The following is a 20932-nucleotide window of genomic DNA, read 5'->3' on the forward strand; positions in this document are numbered from 1 at the left end:
TCACCTTGTCTTTAGTCACCTTAAATCCTGATGTGCACTTGCTTCTTGGGTATTTATGTCCACAGAGTTTTCTTTCCATTATACAGTGATTTCATTGGTTTTGAAAGTTTGCTCTGGTTCTGTATCTTCTACAATATAGTCTACTTTGATCTTAAGAAAAGGTGGTAAATTGACCTCACCTTATATTTTACAACAAAAACCATTTCTTAAAGTTCTCAAACCAGTCTTCAGTTGTGGTAAAGATCTATTCAGTGGTCACCCTGTTTCAACAGTTCGTATGGGCATTTGGCTTTCTGGTAGAAGTTGCATGTTTCCTGCCCATATGTTCACCATACAAATTAAATGTCTTTGTAGCTTTGACTAAACGAGGTTGTAAGTTTCTTAAGAACAGGAGTCATATTGTAGTACCAATTCTGTGTGTCCTGCAATGCTTAGTACAGTCTTATGAGTGTTAAATAAATGCTTATTTATAGTTCTGGATGTAAATCCAAATTATTTTGCTGTAAGAATCAAGTCATTCCAAAGCTGTTTCTTATGTTAAATACCTCTAATTCCTTTAACTTTATGTTTCTTTTCCATTCATTTACTTTTTTGATTTCAGAGTTTTCTCCTTTACCTCATGATATTTTATGAGATTTGGGGGGCCCTTGGCAGTATGCTAGGCTTTATGATTATTAAGTCAAGCTTCTTTTACTGTTTTTCAAATCCCAGGGCATTAGGTGCAAGAAAAAGTGCAATTGAAAAGCTTTCATTCTTACGTGGAACTCTTTTTGAACTGTGTTAAGTTTTATGCGGGAATTATAGATAATGGAGCAAAGTCTTAAATCCAAGGTTCTGCCAAATAAGATATTTCTTCAGAGTCTGAAATATTGTGCATTCAGATGTAGAAGTATATTCTGGTTATCTTAATGGTAGAATGTAGGTTTTTTGCACATGACAGTAATACCAACCTTGTATCTCTTGGTTCAAGTGTCCTGAAGGGGGGTTGCCTTTTTATTTTATGGGTAATGTTACTTGTGAATTAAGGGATTCACAAAGGTCCTAATATTATCCTTCCGTGAATATTAAGAGTCTCCTATATATGACAGAGACCCAAAGTAATTGTATGGTTAAAATATAAGGGCCCAGGATTAAAACCTAATATTTCCAAATTGGCCTTTTTATAGGACATTATAACACGTAGTAGCATATGTGTTATAACCAATTTCCCAGAATTTATACTTTTACTGTCAGGTAAGATGAAGAAAATTTTATATGCTGAATGTCTTAAGTTGTTTTAGCTGTGAGTCTTATACTTTGTTTCATTCCAATTTCTTTAAATTTATGAAAAAGGTATTATTATATAATACTTTAAATATTCCATTTCAGTTTGAATGTTAGCACTTGTGATTTTATAATATAAAAAAGAGGAACTCGTTGAATAAAACATACTTGTTTATTTTTTTCATTCCACTATTATTTTTGTTTTGCTAACCTTTATGTAAAGATTTATTTGAGAATTTTAGATGGTATTTTTGTTACATAATATGAAGTCATCATAAGAGGTGACATCCTTTCAGCCAATGCCGTGTAACTGTTAAAATTACATGACAAAATGAGTGGTTTTTGTCACTTCCAATTAAAAATTCCTTTGGATAGGGCACACCACTGGCTCCTTTAATATTGAATTCTGTATTATAAACATATATTTAATTTCAGTACAGAATTTATATATTACACACTGATTCCCCCCCCCCCCACTTTGGCTATCTTTGTGAAGTCAAAGTAAACTTCTGAGGCTAGTTGCTAAAAGCTTTTGCAGTTATTCAAGCTCTGATGAAATGAGGGGGAAATAATCTTGAGCAAAAGTATTACACTTTGAACATTTTATTTTATTTTATTTTATTTTGGCTGTGTTGGGTCTTCGTTACTGTTCATGGGCTTTCTGTAGTTGTGGCGAGTGGGGGCTACTCTTTGTTGAGGTGTGCGGGCTTCTCATTGTGGTGGCTTCTCGTTCCGGAGCACGGGCTCTAGGTGCGCAGGCTTCAGTACCTGTGGCACGTGGGCTCAGTAGTTGTGGCTCACGGGCTCCAGAGCACAGGCTCAATAGTTGTGGCGCACAAGCTTAGTTGCTCCTCAACATGTGGGATCTTCCCGGACCAGGGCTCGAACCTGTGTCCCCTGAATTGGCAGGCAGATTCTTAACCACTGGGCCGCCAGGGAAGTCCCTTGAACATTTTGAATAACTTGTACAACATAGATGTTAAGACCAATATATAGTCTATTCTGGTTTGTTTTCGGTATTGGTTTAATTGTTCTTTGATCTGGAATAGATAGTGACTACTAGAGTATCTCTTCTTTTCTTCATTTAAACACACACTTTTCTCCATTAAACACAAAAATAAAAATAGCTTTGAGGACTTAAATGGCCATCTTGGAAAAAAATTACTTCTGACCTTACTTCATACCAAATACAGAGATCAATTCCAGATAGGTTATAGACCTAAATACATAAGCTAAAACTATAAAATTGCTAGAAGAATATACAGAATGTCTTTCTGAATTTGAGGTAGGCAAAAAGCAGAGAACTAAAAGCATTAATATAAGGAAAAGGTGAATCAGCATTAAAATACAGAACTTCTTTTCATCAAACGACTCCTTTAAGGGCTTCCCTGGTGGCGCAGTGGTTGAGAGTCAGCCTGCCGATGCAGGGGATGCAGGTTCGTGCCCCAGTCCAGGAAGATTCCACATGCCGCGGAGCGGCTGGGCCCGTGAGCCATGGCCGCTGAGCCTGCGCGTCTGGAGCCCGTGCTCCGCAACGGGAGAGGCCACAACAGTGAGAGGCCCGCGTACCGCAAAAAAAAAAAAAAAAAAAAAAAGACTCCTTTAAGAGAGTGAAAAGACAAATCACAGAGTGAGAGAAAATATTTAATACATACATCCTTGATTTCAGAATATATAGAGAATTCTTATACATCAATAAAAACATAATAATAAATGAGTAAAAATGAACTGGCATTGAAAACAGGATATCTAAATGGACAATAGATATATGAATAGAAGTTCAATTTCTTGAGTAATCAGTGAAATTCAAATTAATATTGTCAAGAGATTACCAATAGAATGTCTCATAATGAAAATAACTACAATACCAGGTATGGAGAGGGTGTGGAACAAGTAGAACTCTTTATACATTGCTGGCTGTTAACATCTTGGAAAGCTATCTGCCAGCACCTCCTAAAGCTAAACATATGCATAGACTGTGGCCTAGGAGCTCCACCCTAGTTATATAGCTATCTGAAACATGTGATATGTGATCTTCAGAAAACAAGTTCAAGAACGTCCCTGCACATACCAAAAACTGTAAACAACTCTATTTTCTATCACCAATACAATGGATAAAGTAATTATGCTATACTCACACAGCGGAATTAAGCCATGGAAATGAATGAACTGCAACTACGTACACAAACATAGATGACTCTCACAAATATAATATTGAACAAAAGAAAGCAGACACAAAAAGTACATTTTATATGATTTCATTTATATAAAGTTAACAAGATAGTTGTTCCTTTGGTGTGGGGAAAGGTGATAATGCCTGGAAAGGGGCAAGGAGGGGGATATTTCTGGGGTGCTGGTAATGTTCTATTTCTGGATCTGCATGCTGATTACATGGGAGGTTTACTTTGTAAAAATTCATTCAGCTATACACTTACTTTTTGTACGCATGTTATACTTCAATGTTTTGTAAATAAAATATTTATAAAATTAAACAAAGATAAAACAGCCATAATATAGTATAGTTTTATTTGGCTGTTCTGTCATCATGGCAGGGAGAGGGAAGTAGAGAAGTTGCAAGAACATTATAGTGAAAAAAATTACCGAATATAGCTACCGTGATTTTATAAATATTCATTAATAAAGAATTTTAGAATAATGATCTCACTTGTAATGATGGTAAGGAAAGAATCAGACTAGAGGCAGCATCATATAGTATTTAAGAGCACAGACTTATTTATTACTTATTTAACCTTATTTATTTATTTATTTTTTGCGGTATGTGGGCCTCTCACTGTTGTGGCCTCTCCTGTTGCGGAGCACAGGCTCCGGATGCACAGGCTCAGTGGCCATGGCTCACGGGCCCAGCCGCTCCGCAGCATGTGGGATCCTCCCAGACTGGGGCACAAACCTGTGTCCCCTACATCAGCAGGCGGACTCTCAACCACTGTGCCACCAGGGAAGCCCCATCTTGGGGTTCTTATTGATTGCCTTTTCTCTTGATAATGGATCACACTTTCTTGTTTGTTTATATCTGGTAATTTTGAAATGTATCTTGGACATTGTTAATGATATGTTGTAGAAACTCTGGATTCTGTTACATTCTTCTGAAGAGGCTTCTTTTTTTTTTTTTTTAAACCAAGCAATTAACTTGACTCATCTCAAGTTTCCTTCTTTGGCAGCGAGCAGCTGAATAATCTGTTCCGTTCTTTTAAGCTTAGCTGGGCTGCTTAGTGTGTCTGCTCCATACATGTGTAATTCAAGATCAGCCAGACATTTGGACAGAGTTTATACATAGGTCCCTCTGACTGACTTCTGGATTTGTGTGGTTTTTCTGTACTCTTCCCAGATGCTGTGTTCACTGTGAACACTGTCCTCTTTTTCTTTCAGCCAGGAAGACTGTAGGTTTTCTGCATTCTTCTTTCTTTCTGTGGTACTAGCTGGGGCTTTCCCTCAGGCTAAAGCCTGTTTAAAAAATAAAACAAAACTGGAAACTCATATAGGGCTGTTTTCTTCTTACTCCCTTACCACCTATTTTTGCCTGGTTTGGGGCTATCTATACTGCCCTCGAATAGTTGGGTTTTGTTTGTTTTGTTTTTGTCCAGAGCTTATCGTTATATGTGGGAGGGTTGGTTCGATAGGAACAACTTGACCATTACTAGAAATAGAATCTAAGATTTGAACTTAAGTGAAGATACTTTACTCTAACGTTTTACATTCTTTGTACCTTAGGTACCCTCTTAGTGGCATGGTTTTGCCAACTTTTAAAGAGTGGATCCAAAATACCCTTGGAGTAAGTCTGGAGCATAAAACTACCTCTAAAGTAAGCAAATAAGAATGATTAATAATATTCTTAACTGAGTGTGTGTGTGTTTAATCCCAAATTAATTAGACTTATCTTACTAATTTGTTATAGTTATTTAATATATTTGTTATTTTTTTTGTTAAGAAGTTTACTAGTCATATTAGCCTTGTTAGGCTTTCTAGGGGTGATTTTTAAAAAAAAATTTTTTTAGCATCACAGATATAGAGCCTAATCTCAGCATTTATCTGAGATTTATCTGGCAAATCTGTAATCCTCTCTGAGCCTCAGAGTTGTAACTGTCTGTCCTGTGTTTCACAAGTAGTAGTGAAGTTCAAATGAATGAATTCTTTGTTACAAAGATATACAAAGATATATTACAAAGTATCTTTGTTACAAAGATATATTACAAAGAACTTTGTTACAAAAATATAAGTTGCTGTTATTTTTAGGTTTTGTAATGAACTGACAGTAATCTAGAATTAATATAGAATAATTTAAAATAAAAATATAATGTTACATTTATTAACAAAACATTTAGAATATTTGAAGATTGAAAAAAGTGAAGTAAAAGTTTGATTAAGATATGAGTGATAGAGAATTTTAGTTTGCTCATGTGGTATCACTTTTCTGACGGGGGTGGTTAGAATCCTTTAGACTATATACGTATTAAACTAATGAAATAGTTAACATTTCTTTATATAATCTTTATTATTTATTAGTATTATTCGCTATGGCATGGTATTCTGCATCCTTCTAACTGAGTATAACTTGCATAAGTGCAGGGACTATGGCTTATACTATATTATCCACTATATCCAATATATTATTAAAGACTGTAGGTATTCAGTGAGTGCTTGTTTGGTTTATTTATAAATCCACAGTTACATTTTATTCTAGTATTAAATTAGGCTAAACAGCTAATTTCTATCCCTCTCAAACCAAATTCTTTTAACTTTTCTTTAAAGATCTCTTCTATTTCCTTTTTTGACTATTTGTGATTACTTTTTTGACACTGATGCAATCTATATACCATATTCAGAAATTTCACCAGTTTTACATGCACTTCTTTTTTCTGTTTTGAGCCCTTTCAGTTTTCAATAACTTGACAAAATAGTAATCTGTATGATGGTATCTGTATGATGGTGATAATCTCATTTAACAGATGAAGAAGGCAAGGCTTGCACAACTTGGGTGACTTGCCCAATGTCACATAGCTTTAAAGTTGAAGATTTACTTTTCAAGTTACCTGTTAGTTGAAATTAAGTATCAAGTTTATGATTATGTTGTGAGTTTTAAAGCACTCCTGTAAAAATGGGTTTATTACTTATTGGGAGGCTTTTTGCTGATCATTTAAAAATAATAAAAGGAAATGATAAACTTTATCTACAGGTGAAAATGTAGTTAATGCAAAAGTTAACTATCTTTCCCCCAGTGTCCCTAGTCTAAAATCGAAGATTTGAGACTTTGCTATCTTCCTTGTTCTTAATTGTAATCTTTATTTTTATTTTATTTTATTTATTTATTTTTTGACCATGCCGCACGGCATGTGGGATCTTAGTTCCCTGACCTGGGATGGAACCCTGGCCGCCTGCGGTGGAAGCAGGGATTCTTAGCCACTGGACCACCAGGGCAGTCCCCTTAATTGTAATCTTCAGAAATAATGAAAAGGAAGGCCATAGAAGCAAAAGAGAAAACATAGGCTTTTATAACTTATGTTACAGAATGTGATTAACCAGAGCATTTGTAATTGGTTACTGTCACAGAGTTGGTTTCCATATGTATTATTTGTTATTTTCCTATGCCTCTGTCCTAATTTGGATGTAAAAATTTACATTTTATAGTCACTCTCTGTAACATAGGTATTCAAATTTTATTTTCTAAAAATAAGTCAGAGAAAACCAATTTTATTTTCTAGGCATCCTTAAATCCTAGTGATACACCTCCTTCTATTGTAAATGAAGATTTTCTTCATGACCTTAAAGAAGTTAATATTTCATACTCACAAGAAGCAGATGATCGAGTATTTAGAGCTCATGGTAAGCAACTTTATATAAGTGCTATTTATTTTTAATTTGTAAATTTCCTATAATTTAAGATGTTTTTGCATTTTCTTTTTTAAACCTCAAAATAGGTCATTGTCTTCATGAGATATTTTTGCTCAGGGAAGGAATGTTTCAGCGAATTCCTGATATAGTTTTATGGCCAAGTAAGTTCTTGTTTTTCTTTGTATTATTAATTTAGTATTGTTAAATTTTAAGTAAATTTAGTATTGGAGATACGTACTTTTAAACATATGAACTATAAAAAATATAGATCACTATATTTTTAGAGTTTTCTAAAGGTCACATCATTCTTAATATGATCATCCTGAATGGTTGGTTTTAATGATTAATTTTGTTGATGATTAAATCTTCATTTAGTACGTACATATCCTTTTGCGAGGTCAGTAGAAAAATGTATTTTGGGCTAATTTGAAAGCTTAATGAAATTATTATCAATCAATTATATATTTAGATGTATAGAAACTCTTAACGTAACTGATTACTGCAACCAATAATAGTAGTTTGTTGATGTTAACTTGTGGGCTAAAAAATATGGTATTCAAATGATGAATAAGATGAATAACAACTTGATGAACAAGTTGTTTAATATGGATATTGTCTTTGATATAAATAATTAAATTTTGAGAAATTAATTTCATTTAGGGATTTGGCTTGAGATGGAGGATGGATGAGCTTTCTGTTATTGTTTTGCTCTTGCTGATGCTTAGGCACTATATTTATATATATGGTTTTATATCCACGTCTTGTAGCAGAAACTTTAAAGCAGAATACAGGTATACTGCTCCTTACCGTCTATAATTACCTTTTAAGAAGTTCTATTGATCTTCCGATCCTTTTTTCTCTTCAGATTCCATAAAAGGATTATATAGAGTGTTTTATTTTTCAAAAAATTGCCTCATTCATGGACTCTCAGTTCTTAGATGTGATCCTTTTCCTTTGCAGGGAATATCTGAGGGAAAAATCCTACTTGAATTTGGGGATAGGAAGGAGGGTGACATATATAGGGACAAAACAATCTATCTGAATAGTGTATTGGTGCCCAAATCAAGTCTAAAATTTTGTTTTGTTGAATCTTCCAGTATAAGAACTTCTTGGAAATAGTTTGTTTCCCAACAGGTTGTCAGTTCACTGAGGCCTTTATTTAACTTTAATGTAAATTTCCTTTTGGTAATAAAGTTCAGGTTTTTCTTTGCATGAGGGTAAGTTTTGAGACAATATGGCAATTTGAGACAATGTGGTATTCCATAGAGTGGAGGTGGCTTTCTCATCTTACAGTTTAAATAGCTACACACCATATCTGCATATATACATATGTACACATACCTAGGAAGTCTATCGTTGTGGATGTCTTTAAGTCTGTCTGTAATTGGAGTCTGAATTCTACGTGTTGCTTTAATATGATGTCTAGGGCTTATCTAAGAGTAAGAACTTGTAATATATGTAACTTTCCTGATTTGGAGTCATACTTAAACCAGGAATTGTCACCATTGTGACACACAGTGTCACAGTGTAGCTATTTCTACCTTTCATTTAGTTTGGACAAGTAGTTAGTTACTTATACATTGTATGTTGTCTGGGTAAGTGTACTTATAAAAATAAAGTCTCCTTTAGAAGTACTTCACTTATTCAATTTCTGCATTATTTTCAGCAGTCTAAATATCAAAACTTTAGGTCTGTGAAAATATGTGCTAGGTACTGTTCTAGGTATTGAAGATAAGACACTGAACAAAATACAAATCCCTATTCTTAGGTGCTATACAATTAAGTGGGGGCGGGAGGAGACGGAACAATAAACAAATATTTAATGTAGCAAAGGGTGGTAAATGTTATAAAGAAAAACAAGGCACAGTAAAAAGATAGAGAATAAATAGGGTGGGTGGTGGGATGAGGGAGTGCTGTGTCAAATAACATTGTAAAGGAAAGCTTCCGATTTGGTGACAATCCTTGAAATAGTTTTGCCTTGTTAAAGGTTTTTAACAGACATCTTTGGGTATTTTATTAATTATTAATGAACTAGTATTCCATTTATTGAAAATTTTTACCACAGATAGTAAGCTTTATAGGCTTAATCTGAAAGCCTAAAAATGGATTTTTATTAAATTTGGAATGATGCAAATGACATATATTCCTAGCTTTAAGAAAACCTGGGAAATGATAATCATAACTTTTATAGAACAGTATTTTTACTTTCATAAATGGATATTAATTTATATATTTTCATTTGTATCCTTATTTCCCTTTCAGGTCCTAAGCAAGTGATACTCAATTTTTGCATGGTTTCCTTGCTTCAAATCTCTTTTTCCTCCATGCCATCCCATAATTTATCAGGAGATTGATCTTTCTAAAACACTCTCTTTGCCATGTTGTTCCCTTCCTTAATTCCCTTTTGCTAGTCAAATTGAGTCTTAGCACCTCTTGCTTGGTGTTTAAAATCTTCTGCCTTCAGATTTTTAATACTTACTTTACTTTTACACTGAAGAGTACCCTTTGGTGTGTACAGTAGAAAGGAGTTTGTATGCAGTATATCATGTATAGTGTTTAAAGTTTTGTTTAAAGAACAATAAAGAATCATCAATGGATGCAAAAATTAGTGGGCAAAAGTATGAAACATTTATGTAATCAAAGTATTTCCTCATGAGATATTTATTAATTATAGTTTTTTTAAATAAATTTATTTATTTACTTGTTTTTATTTTTGGCCGTTTTGGGTCTTTGTTGCTGTGCGCAGTCTTCATCTAGTTGCGGCACGCGGGGGCTACTCTTTGTTGTGGTGCACGGGCTTCTCATTGTCGTGGCTTCTCTTGTTGCAGAGCATGGGCTCTAGGCGCGCGGGCTTCAGCAGTCGTGGCACGCGGGCTCGGTAGTTGTGGCTTGTGGTTTCTAGAGCGCAGGCTCAGTAGTTGTGGCAGGCGGGCTCAGTTGCTCTGCGGCATGTGGGATATTCCCGGACCAGGGCTCAAACCCCTGTCCCCTGCACTGGCAGGTGGATTCTTAACCACTGCGCCACCAGGGAAGCCCTATAGTGTTTTTATATGGAGAAACCTAACAGTTGGCCCTTCTGATCCAAGGGTTCTGCATCTGTAGGTTCAACCAATGCTGTTCAAAAGTATTTGGAAAAAAAATTACATAAAGGCAACATGCCAGTAACTATATAGCATTTACATTGTATTTACAACTATTTGCATAGCATTTACATTGTATTAGGTATTATAAGTAATCTAGAGATGATTTAAAGTATACAGAAGGATGTGCTGTAGGTTATGTGCAAATACTATGTCATTTTCTTTTTTTTTTAACATCTTTATTGGAGTATAATTGCTTACAATGGTATGTTAATTTCTGCTTTATAACAAAGTGAATCAGTTATACATATGTTCCCATATCTCTTCCCTCTTGCGTCTCTCTCCCTCCCACCCTCCCTATCCCACCCCTCTAGGTGGACACAAAGCACCGAGCTGATCTCCCTGTGCTATGCAGCTGCTTCCCACTAGCTATCTGTTTTACATTTGGTAGTGTATATATGTCCATGCCACTCTCTCACTTTGTCACAGCTTACCCTTCCCCCTCCTCATATCCTCAAGTCCATTCTCTAGTAGGTCTGTGTCTTTATTCCCATCTTGCCCCTAGGTTCTTCATGACCATTTTTTTTCCCTTAGATTCCATATATATGTGTTAGCATATGGTATTTGTTTTTCTCTTTCTGACTTACTTCACTCTGTATGTATGTCATTTTCTTTAAGGGACCTGAGCTTCCCAGATTTTGGTGTCTGTAGGGGTCCTGGAACCTATCCCCTGTGGATACTGAGGGACTACTGTACTGTATTACTAAATGATGAGAGTTAACATTACCAGCAATGAGACTTATCTACATCATGCGCCTCCAGATACAATGCACTGAGAAAGGCACAGCATCACTTCTGTGGAATTCCTGCCAAAATGTATAAACTGAATTTAATCCTAAGGAAATAAGCAAACCCAAATTGAGGGACATTATATGAAATAACTGACCAGTGCTCTTCAAAAGTGTCAAGGTCAAAGTAGACTGAGGAACTATTTCAGAGTAAAGAAGACTAAGGAGATGTGACAACTAAAATGCAGTGTGTGATCCTGGTCCAGAAAAGAGGACATTAGTGGAACAGCTGGCAAATTTTGAATAAGGTCTCTTGATTAGTTAATAGTATTGTATCAGTGTCAATTGCTTGGTTTTTATAGTTTTTATAGTTACATAAGATGTTAGTATTTGCAGCTACTGGGTGAAGGAAATCTTTGTACCATTTTTGCAACTTTTTTGTAAGTGTAAAATTATTTAAAAATGAAAAGTTAAAAAAGATAAAAAACAGTTTTTTTAAAAATATAGTGATTTAATGTGTTAGTGAGTGAATAAATGAAGGAAAAGTTTAGACACTAAAGAACTCTATAGACCCTTGTTTTGCAGGGTTACCCAGATTTTGTTCATGTCCTTGTGATTAATTTATTTTCCCTTTTTTCAACAGCGTGTCATGATGATGTAGTTAAGATTGTGAATCTAGCGTGCAAATATAACCTTTGTATCATACCAATTGGTGGTAGGTATTGTGTGTTTTGAATTTTAATGTGATGTAAATTTGTTCTATTTTAAATATTTGTGCCATCCCACTGAAAACATTCTTACAATTATGAAAAGGTTATCTTGAAAAACTGGTTTATGGTGTTTATTGGTTATGCTGGTCTATTTCTGTTCTGAGTAGATCTACCTAAACTGTTTGAGACATGATTTACCCTTAGTTCATGGCTTCTTTCCCATGTGGATCCTAATTGAAGCTGTGACTTACTGCCTAAATAAGAAAATGTTCCTGCTTTAGTAATTACTTTCTAACCTTTATCTTAATAGAGAGAATATTATTTTTCAAAGGCTAACTATACCCAACATAAATCTTTGAGAAGAAGGGATATGCAACTAGGATAGTGATAACCAAATCAGTAATATCTTTTAATACTGAAAACTAACATTATTTTACATTTTAAGATAAATTTAATCTCTCTTGATCATTCACCAACCACATCATTTTAACAGCTTACACAAGCCAAAGGAAATTGCCTTCACTGACTGAATTGGCATTGATGGAATGGAAATGGAACCTCTGCAAATCAGAAGTTCCAGATACCTTCTTCAGCTGATACTTATCGTTGAATTCATGCAAAAAAGGCATTACACTGCCACTTTTAATGAAATATTTTTCTGATTTCAAATGACTTTGACAAGAAATAGTGGTTACTAATCACAGACATGTTCTTAACATTGTTTCACCGTGTAGATCAGTACCCCCTGTACTTGCATCAAGGTGACTTCCACTTATATTCTGTCCAAAAGATATGAAAGTACCAATTCAAACTTTATTCTGCTATATGATGGTACAGATCTGGATAAGAACTGAGAACACCGTATTGTTCCGTATTGTTATCAAGAAAGCATTTTTCCTTTGACAACAAATGTTAAGTAGGAGTACATTGTTTAAATTCTTCTATATATTAATTATTCTATATTAAAAATCACTTTTTCACCAAAGAACATATAAATTTGTTTTTGAATATCATATAATCTGGGCAGTTTTAACTTTATATTCTAATTTATTAAAGCCTTTTTGCATGGGAGTATAAGATAATATTTTAAATGATAAGTGAATCTCATAAATATGGCAGAAAGGAGATAATGGTGTCTCTAGTTGTATAGGATGCGTATTTTTTCTTTTACGCTATCTCTCCACAGTAATCATTAGCGTAGAACTTTTCTAATCATGTTTTTGGAGTTCCACAAAATGCTAGGGGCTTCACTTGAGTGTGCCCGGGGGATGGAGCCATATCCCATTACTTTCAGCTCCATAATATTTCTTCATTTTGGCATGCACCATAAAATTAAGGTGAGTTTGCTTATAGTGTGTTAGCATTTGCAAATTACATTTTGCAAAGTAGAAATAGGTTTTATTTCCTAGAGGACCTATCTGTATACTTTGTCTTAGGGATTTACCCTAGAAATGTAGCTAAAAGTAAAATATTTAAGCATAGTTGTTGTTTCCTATTTTGGCAGGAGGAACAAGTGTTTCATATGGCCTCATGTGTCCTGCAGATGAGACAAGAACAATAATTTCTTTGGACACTTCACAAATGGTATATGATAATTTAAGATGTATTTGAAGATAGTGTTTAAAAGTTGTCTTTATGGCTCAGTCTTAGTTATTTTTAAAAAGGTATATTGTCCATTTTGTTTAAAATTTTTTCATCATTATATTTTACCTTTGTCTTCAGACCTCTAAAAGCTAAGTTCACTCTTACTCTAAGTCATATATCTTGATGGATTCTACCAAATTGACATGTGAAATTGACAATTTGAGAAGCATGGATTGGAATAGTGATACAATAGATGACCTGATGTATTGTTAAAAAACAAATAATATTTGTTAATGTTAATTTGAATCATCAAAACTTAGTTGTTCCCCAAATTTTTACTAATGCTATTGCACTTTTGCTTTTGGAAGAATAGAAGAGCTAATTAATTTTAAAATTAACTTAAAATTAATGAAGGTGCTAATAAACTTTAGGATTATTTTGTGAGATTTTGGTTCATTATGGTCCAAGAGTTGGCCATTGTGCTATGTTAAAGTTTTAGTTTGGGTATGAACTTAATCTTTGTATAGTCAACAATATTCCTGTTTATATAATCTTTTATTATAATTAAAAATTTAATATTTATTATTATTTTATTGAAGTTTTTCAAGCATCAAAGTAGAGAGAATAGTATTTCTAGTCTCTAGATAAAATAATTATTTACATACATTGGCTTTATCTTTTTTCCTCTACTATTTTTAAAGCAAATCCTGATAGTATGCTACTTTACACCAAATATTTCTGTGTATTTCTTTTAAAAAGCACATTTTCTCACTATATTATTATCACTTCTGGCAAAATTAAAAGTAATTCCTTATATCATTTAATATCCAGTCCACATTCATTTTCCAGTTGTCTCAAAACTGTCTTTATTCTATAATTCATTTCATTGTTCAAATGGGGATTCAGACAAGGCCTGCATTAGCTTTTGGTGGTTTCTTTTAGTCTCATTTTATCTGAAACCCTCTTCCTCACTTTCTGAATGTCTGTGTTTTAAACCAACTCCTGTGCAATATACTGCCTGTGTTACTATGTCTGTCATGTTGTATAGTCAAGAACAAGTGGAGCTTTCTAGTGTGGGTAACCCTACTTACTTAATTTCTATCTTGTCACTTGCTGCTTTCAGTTAGGAGGTTATATTTCCTGAGAAAGTGTCTGTTCCTGGAGATGAGACTTCTTTCTTCTTTTGCAACAGAATCGAATCCTCTGGGTTGATGAGAGCAATCTGACAGCTCATGTAGAGGCTGGCATAACAGGACAAGAGTTGGAAAGACAGGTATGTTATTTAAAATTTTCAAAACTGCTGTGTATCCCCTCTATGAATAAAGTACCTTTCACAATATATTCACTGAACAAGCTTGTTCGGTTTCTGATGTGGGTCAGATATTGAGCTAGGTGCTATGAACACAGTAGTGAGTAAGACACCCATCCCCTACCCTATGAAAGCTTACGTTATATTATGACAGAAAGTTAGGTAAATAGACATATGACTCAGTGAGAATTTCTAGGTGAAGCCTGGCTAAATGTGGGGTGTTTAGGCTCATCAAATGGGGTTCGAAGAGAAGGAGTTGAACAAAGATGGTATCACAGAGGACTCGGCATTTAAAATGAGGATTAAATTAGGATGAGTGAGAGTGAAAAGGAAATGGGGTTGGGGAGAACAGTCCAGTCAAGGGAAGCAGCATGTGCGGAAGATGTACAGGCAGCTGTTGCTTTGGAGGATCTGCAGATAGTTGAATATGGCTGAGATCTAGTTTGTGTATATGGGAGAACACATATTCTTGGTGTTTGTATTTTGGGTGAGTGTACGTATAGTAGTGGTAAAGGGTGAAGCCAGGAAAACATGAAGAGGTCAGATCATAAAGCCCCAGATGTTTGAACTTTACCTTTGTACTTAGTTTTCGTGAGCTACTCTGTGGAGGATGGATGGGCACGTAAAGGTGGATTAAGTGGCTGCTGCAATAATTTGGACAAGAGCTGATAGTGACTTGAAACAAGGTCGTAAGAATGGAGCGAAACAGAACAAGTTGGACACAGAATTCTCAGAAATTAATGATAAATTTGATCAATTTGGGTAGATGTTGGTATTTGCTATTCATTGAAATTTTCAAAGCATAATTCTATTGAAAACTGCTCATCTCATGAATAAGTGGAACTCCTGGAGTCCTTATAGCACTTTTTTGGGATCCTAACGAATTTTAGGAAACTTGAGGTTCTCTTCATGGATTTTAAGCGGTAATTATTAAAATGTATTGGTTTCTTCAGCCCTTTCAAATATGGTCAAGATGACTGTAACTCAGCTTTTGTAAACAAAAGTTAGAAAGTCCAGTTCGCTGGTGATGAACTGACTATTTTGTTCAATTTGGGTTACAGAGACCCCTCTTTCCTACCTTTTTTTCCCCTTCTTCCCACCTTTTAACAACACAGAGAGAAATGTGACATGCTTGTTGATCTTTTTTTTATTATCTTTTTCCATATTTCATGGTAAAGAGTTGAATGAAGTTGGTATGCTGGTGACCAATGAAAGGTTTTGAAAAACATTATTAAACTTTTATTTTTTATTTAATGCGCTAAGATACAGAGAACTAGAATAAAATTGAACATATTCATTGAGACATTAAAGATCTTCAGTAAGTCAAGGTTTTATATAATTCAAGGTAATTAGGTTTGTTAATTATTAATGAACTTTGTGGGTTGAATAATAGTATTTAATGAAAAAAAACCTGTAAAAAGGCCTGTATTAGTCTTCTGTTATGCTGAGAGGCATTATCAACACAGTGATTTTTTTTTATAACAAAGGATGGCCTTTCATGTCTATAATTTTATATCCTTTATTATAGCATTTGATGTAGTATTTTAACCTTTCCAAGTTTTTTTTTTTAAAGGTTAGAATTAAAATTCAAGGAACATATTTCCTTGAAATTTAAATGACATTTTCCTAGACTAGAAACTTCTGATATTTTACCTACTAGTTTATTTCCCTAAATGCCAACATAGAACATTTCTTTTTGCCTCTAGTAGACTCTAATATAGTTTCTATAGCTGTGTTGATCCCAGTTCAAGTTCTTCCTCATTATGCTTCTGTATTCTTCAGTTTCTTCTTCAGCTGAGGTAACCAACTTAAAACTTCCTGCTTTTTCATTCTAGAAGTTTTAAAATGACACAAATATATTAGTTGGGTAGCACAAATTTTCATCTTTTTAACTTGTAGATTACATTTTTTAATATGTATGAAATTTAAGGGAGGTCATTAAATGTTAACTTTGGATTTGGGGAATTTGTTTCTAGGTTTATTAAATCTTTGGCTACTTAATTTCATTAGTTAATAGTCTGGGGATATGTGACTTACGTTTTCCCCCCACTAGGGATGCATTTCTCAATGCCTCAGTTTCTTTATCTATAAAATGGAGATAATACCTACTTCATAAAGTTTTTGTTAGGATGAAATAAGTTAATAATGTAAAGTACTTAGAACTTTTATTCATTCCACTAATTTTTATTGAGTACTATCTGCTTCATTCAGACACAGCTGACTTTAAATATTTCTTCTATATGCCAAAGACTCCTAAATTTGTATCACCTCAGACTTCTTTCTTGAACTCTAAACTTGCATATTCACTTGCCTAGTTGACGTCTCCACTTGTGTATCTAATACACATTTCAAACTTAACATTTAAAAAAATTGAATTTCAATTTTCCCTCCACAATTTGCTTATTCTGCAGCCTTCTCATTCCCAGTTGGTGGAAATTCAGTTCTTTGGGCAGCTTGAGCCAAAATCCTGAGTCTTTTTTTTTCTTTTTAGTATTTCTAAAGGGTCTTTTTATTTTTAAAAATATTTATTTATGTGATTGCACTGGGTCTTAGTTGCGGCATGCGGGCTGTTTGTTGCAGTGCATGGGCTTCTCTGCAGTTGTGACGCTCAGGCTCTAGAGCGCGTGGACTCAGTAGTTGTGGCATGCAAGCTCTCTAGTTGTGGCACATGGGCTTCAGAGTTCATGGGCTCAGTAATTGTGGTGTGCAGGCTCTCTAGTTTTGGTACATGGGCTCAGTAGTTGCAGCGCATGGGCTCAGTAGTTGCAGTGCAGGGGTTTAGTTGACCCGCAGCATATGGGATCTTAGTTCCCCCACCGGGGATCAAATCCGTGTTCCCTGCATTGGAAGGCGGATTCTTAACCACTGGACCACCAGGGAAGTCCCTGCTTTTGTTTATAATAGTTTCATTGAGATATAATTGTCATACAATACTGTAAACTGCAGTCATTTAAAATGCACAACTTGATAAGGTTTGGTATATGAATACAACCATGAAACCATCACCACAATCAAGATATAGAACACATGCACCAATCCCAAAAGTTTCCTCCTGGCCTCTTGGTAATTCTCTCCATCCCATCTTTTCCATGTCCCTGGCAATCACTGGTATGTTTTCTGTCACTGTAGATTTGTTTGAATGTCCTACAGTTTTATTAAAATGAAATCACATACTCTATTTTTACAAGGGTGGGGCGAGGGTTGGCTTCTTTCACTAGGCATAATTATTTTGAGATTCATGCATATTGTTGCATGTATCATTATTTTATTCCTTTTTGTTGCTCAGTAGTATTCAGTTGTATAGATATACCACTGTTTGTTTATCCATTCACTTGTTGAATGCTTGGATTATTTCCAGTTTTGGGCTATTACAAATAAAGCTGCTTTGAACATTCATGTGTAAGTCTTTGTTTGGACGTATACCTTCCTTTCTCTTGGGTAAGTATCTAGAAATGAAATGGCTAAATCATTTGGTAGATATATATTTACCTTTTTGAAAAACCACCAAACGTTTTCCCAGAGTGATTGCATCATTTGATATTCGCGCTAGCACTGTATGAGTTTATCTACATCCTCGCCAATATTTGTTATTGTTAGTCTTTTAAAGTTTAGTTGTTCTAGTAGGTTTGTTATGGTATCTTACTGTGGTTTTAATTTGCATTTCTCTAATAACTAATGATGTTGGAGATCTTTTCAAGCACTGTTTGCCATCCATATATTTTCTTTGGTGAAGTGTCTCTTCAAGTGTTTGCCCAATTTTTAAATTGGATTCTTTTCTTTTTATTGGGTTTTGAGAATTTTTTTAACATATTCTGGACATAAGTTCTTTTCCAGATATATACTTCACAAATATTTTCTCCCAGTCTGTGGCTTGTCTTTTCATTCTCTTAACAGAGTCTTTTGAAGAGTAGATGGTTTTTAATTTTGATGAAGTACTTAATTTTTTACTTTATATATCATGCTTCTACTGTCATATCTAGAAACTTTTGCTTCACCTGAGGTTACAAAGATTTTCTCCCATTTAAGTTTCATAGTTTTTAGTTTCTTTTCAAGTCTGATGAGTTTTGAAGATTTTGAGTTAATGTTCATGTATGGCGTGAGGGATAGGTTGAAGTTCATTTTTTTTGCATATGGATAATCAGTTGTTCCAGCACCATTTGTTGAAAAGACTATCCTTTCTTCACGGAATTGACTTTGCACCATCATAAAACTTGTCTGTTGTCATTTTTATATAATATGTAATATATAATAATGTGCATCTAGTCTGGACTCTATTTTGTTCCATTGATCTATTGTATATCTTTATGCCAGTACCACACTATTTGGATTCTTGTGGCTTTATCATAAATCTTTTTCAAAGTTGTTTTGGTGATTCTGGGTTCTTTGTATTTCTATATGATATTTATAATCACCTAGTCAATTTCTATTAAAAAAAAAGTAGCCTGTTGGGGTTTTGATTGGGATTGCATCAACTCTATACATCAATTTGGGGAGAACTGACATCTTAATATTGAATCTTCTGACCCATGAACATGGTATAACTTTAGTTTTTTTAAGGTCTGTTAATTTCTCTCAGCTGTGTCATGGTTTTTAGTGTACAAATATTTCATATTTTTAGTAGATTTGTCCTTAAGTATTATATATTTTTATAAATGGTATTTTAAAAAGTTTTCAGTTTCTGAGTATTCTTCATTAGTATATAGAAATAAAATGGATTTTTGTGTATAGCTTTTAAATCTAGCAATCTTACTAAATTCACTAATTAGTTTTAAAAGTTTTAGCTCCCATTAGATTTACTACATTTATGATCATGTCCTTTGTGAATAAAGACAATTTTACTTCTTCCTTTCCAATCAGTATGCCTTTATTTCTTTTTCTTACCTGATTGCACTGACTAGAACCTCTAATGCACTGTTGAAAAGAAGTGAAAATAGACACCCTTATCTTGTTCGTGATTTAAGAGAGATGCATTCAGTTCTTCACCATTAGGTATGATGTTAATACTTAATGTATAGGGAGTTTTTTTGTAGATGCCCTTAATCAAGTTGAGGAAGTTCCTTCTACCTTAGTTTGTAGAGTGTTTTTATTAGGAGTGGATTTTGGATTTTGTCAAATGCTTTTTTTGTGTCTTAAGGTGGAAGATGAGGGATTTATTTGAGGCCTTTCTTCTTTTTTAATATAGGTTTTCAGTATATAAATTTCCTGCAACTACTGCTTTTATGGTATCCTACAAATTTTGATATGTCTGCTCAATTTCATTAATTTCAAAATATTTTCTACTTCCCTTTTGATTCTTTCTTTGACCTATAGGTACTTACAAGTTGTTATTTCATTTCCACTTATTGGGGGATTTTTCTAAACATCGTTCTGTTACTGATTTCTATGTTAATTCCATTGTGTTCAGAAAACATTCTTTATATGACTTAAATCCTATCAAATTAATTGATGTTTGTTTTATGGCCTACAGTATGGTCTGTCTTGTAAATGTTCCATGTACACTTGAAAAGAATTTGTCCTCTGCTGCTGTTGGTTCGAGTGGTCTATACATGTCTGTTAGGTCAAATTGATTTATAGTGTTGTTCACGTCTTCTGTATTTAAAAAAAATTTCTGTCTACTTGTTCTATCAGTTATTGACAGAAGGGAATTACAGTTTCCAACTATTATAGATCTATTTTTTCTTGCAGTTCTATCAGTTTTCACTTCATATATTTAAAGCTCTGTTTTGGGGGGAATAAATACTGAGGATTGTTATTGCTTCTTGACTAATGAACAATTTTGTTACTGTGAAATGACTTTCCTTCTTCCTGATAGTATTTTTTGCTCTGAAATCTACTTCATCAGATGTTAAAACAGCCATTCCAGTTTTATTTTGACTGTTGTTAGCATGGTATATCTTTTTCCCTTTTCCATTTTTAAATTTTTTACTAATTTATATTTTTATATTTAAAGTGTTTTTCTTATAGACAGCATACAATTGGGTCTTTCCTTTTTATCTAACATGAAAGTCTCTACCTTTTAATTGGGATGGTTAGACCTTTTACCTTCAATGTGATTTATTGATATGGTTCAGTTTAAGTCTGTCATCTTGCAATTTGTTTTCTATCTTTCCTATCTGTGTTTTCTCCTTTTCCACTTTTACTGCCTTTTTTTGGATTGAATTTTTTTTAATGATACCATTTTATCTTTTTCTTTCTTCATTAGCTATAAGTTTTTGTTTTGTTCTTTTAAGAGTTTCAGGTTTTATAGTGTATATCTTTAACTTAAAATAGTCTGCTTTAAGGTGATAATGTATATAACACTTAGAGTTTAGCATAAGAACCATAAAATATTATACTTCCCTTTCCCCTTGT

General features: G+C 33.9%; 1 protein-coding gene and 1 long non-coding RNA gene across 3 annotated transcripts in view; one reads left to right on the plus strand and one right to left on the minus strand.

Moving 5' to 3' along the window:
- The window catches only part of LOC117200508 (uncharacterized), a 250081-nt gene that overhangs the window by 141015 nt on the left and 88134 nt on the right, over positions 1 to 20932 (minus strand). The window lies entirely within an intron of this gene.
- The window catches only part of AGPS (alkylglycerone phosphate synthase), a 238069-nt gene that overhangs the window by 39832 nt on the left and 177305 nt on the right, over positions 1 to 20932 (plus strand). For both annotated transcript variants that reach the window (XM_004267360.3, XM_049712035.1), the window contains exons 3-8: positions 4993 to 5083; positions 6981 to 7101; positions 7197 to 7271; positions 11622 to 11693; positions 13193 to 13272; positions 14465 to 14545. In XM_004267360.3, the coding sequence (XP_004267408.1) occupies positions 4993 to 5083; positions 6981 to 7101; positions 7197 to 7271; positions 11622 to 11693; positions 13193 to 13272; positions 14465 to 14545 (520 nt within the window). The remainder of the gene's footprint in view (positions 1 to 4992; positions 5084 to 6980; positions 7102 to 7196; positions 7272 to 11621; positions 11694 to 13192; positions 13273 to 14464; positions 14546 to 20932) is intronic.

This window comes from Orcinus orca, chromosome 7, assembly GCF_937001465.1.
Source record: "Orcinus orca chromosome 7, mOrcOrc1.1, whole genome shotgun sequence".
Classification (NCBI taxonomy): Eukaryota; Metazoa; Chordata; class Mammalia; order Artiodactyla; family Delphinidae; genus Orcinus; species Orcinus orca.